This window comes from Penaeus monodon, chromosome 27 (assembly GCF_015228065.2).
Source record: "Penaeus monodon isolate SGIC_2016 chromosome 27, NSTDA_Pmon_1, whole genome shotgun sequence".
Taxonomy (NCBI): Eukaryota; Metazoa; Arthropoda; class Malacostraca; order Decapoda; family Penaeidae; genus Penaeus; species Penaeus monodon.
Genome location: NC_051412.1, coordinates 38,446,107 through 38,446,552, shown reverse-complemented (window position 1 = coordinate 38,446,552; position 446 = coordinate 38,446,107). Strand labels below are relative to the sequence as shown.

Below are 446 nucleotides of genomic sequence, written 5' to 3'. Positions count from 1 at the left end.
ACTTATATAATATAAAAGGATATTATAAAGCTTTCAAACTGCTGCACAAAACGCCAACCCTCGTGTCTTCCCACCGACTCACAATCATCACCGACCTGTATATAGCACCAAATACCCCCCTCCCCCCCCCCCAAAAAAAAAGAAAATCCTCCTGAAGGGACACACACACACCACCTTCCTCCCCCCCGGCCTCCTGCAGGGACATGTTGCGATTCAGCGCCAGCGTGAGGGCGTGGATGGAGAAGGACGAGAAGAACGTGATCGCTGTGCACTGCAAGGGCGGCAAGGGGCGCACCGGCACCATGATCTGCGTCTTCCTCATCGACCTGGGCATCTTCAGGGACTCCGAGCACTGCCTCGGGTACTTCGGCGACCGACGCACCGACAAGAACGTCGCCAAGAAGTTCCAGGGGGTCGAGACGCCCAGCCAGGTAGGGGCCCAGGGC

The 446-nt window shown here is 57.2% G+C and overlaps 1 protein-coding gene across 1 annotated transcript in view; it reads left to right on the top strand.

The window, feature by feature from the left end:
• Positions 1–446, top strand: part of LOC119590844 (phosphatidylinositol 3,4,5-trisphosphate 3-phosphatase TPTE2-like) — a gene marked incomplete at its 5' end in the record, with an annotated part of 9,758 nt that overhangs the window by 5,531 nt on the left and 3,781 nt on the right. Inside the window, 1 exon segment of the mRNA XM_037939601.1 lies at positions 158–431. Within this exon segment, the coding sequence (XP_037795529.1) occupies positions 158–431 (274 nt within the window).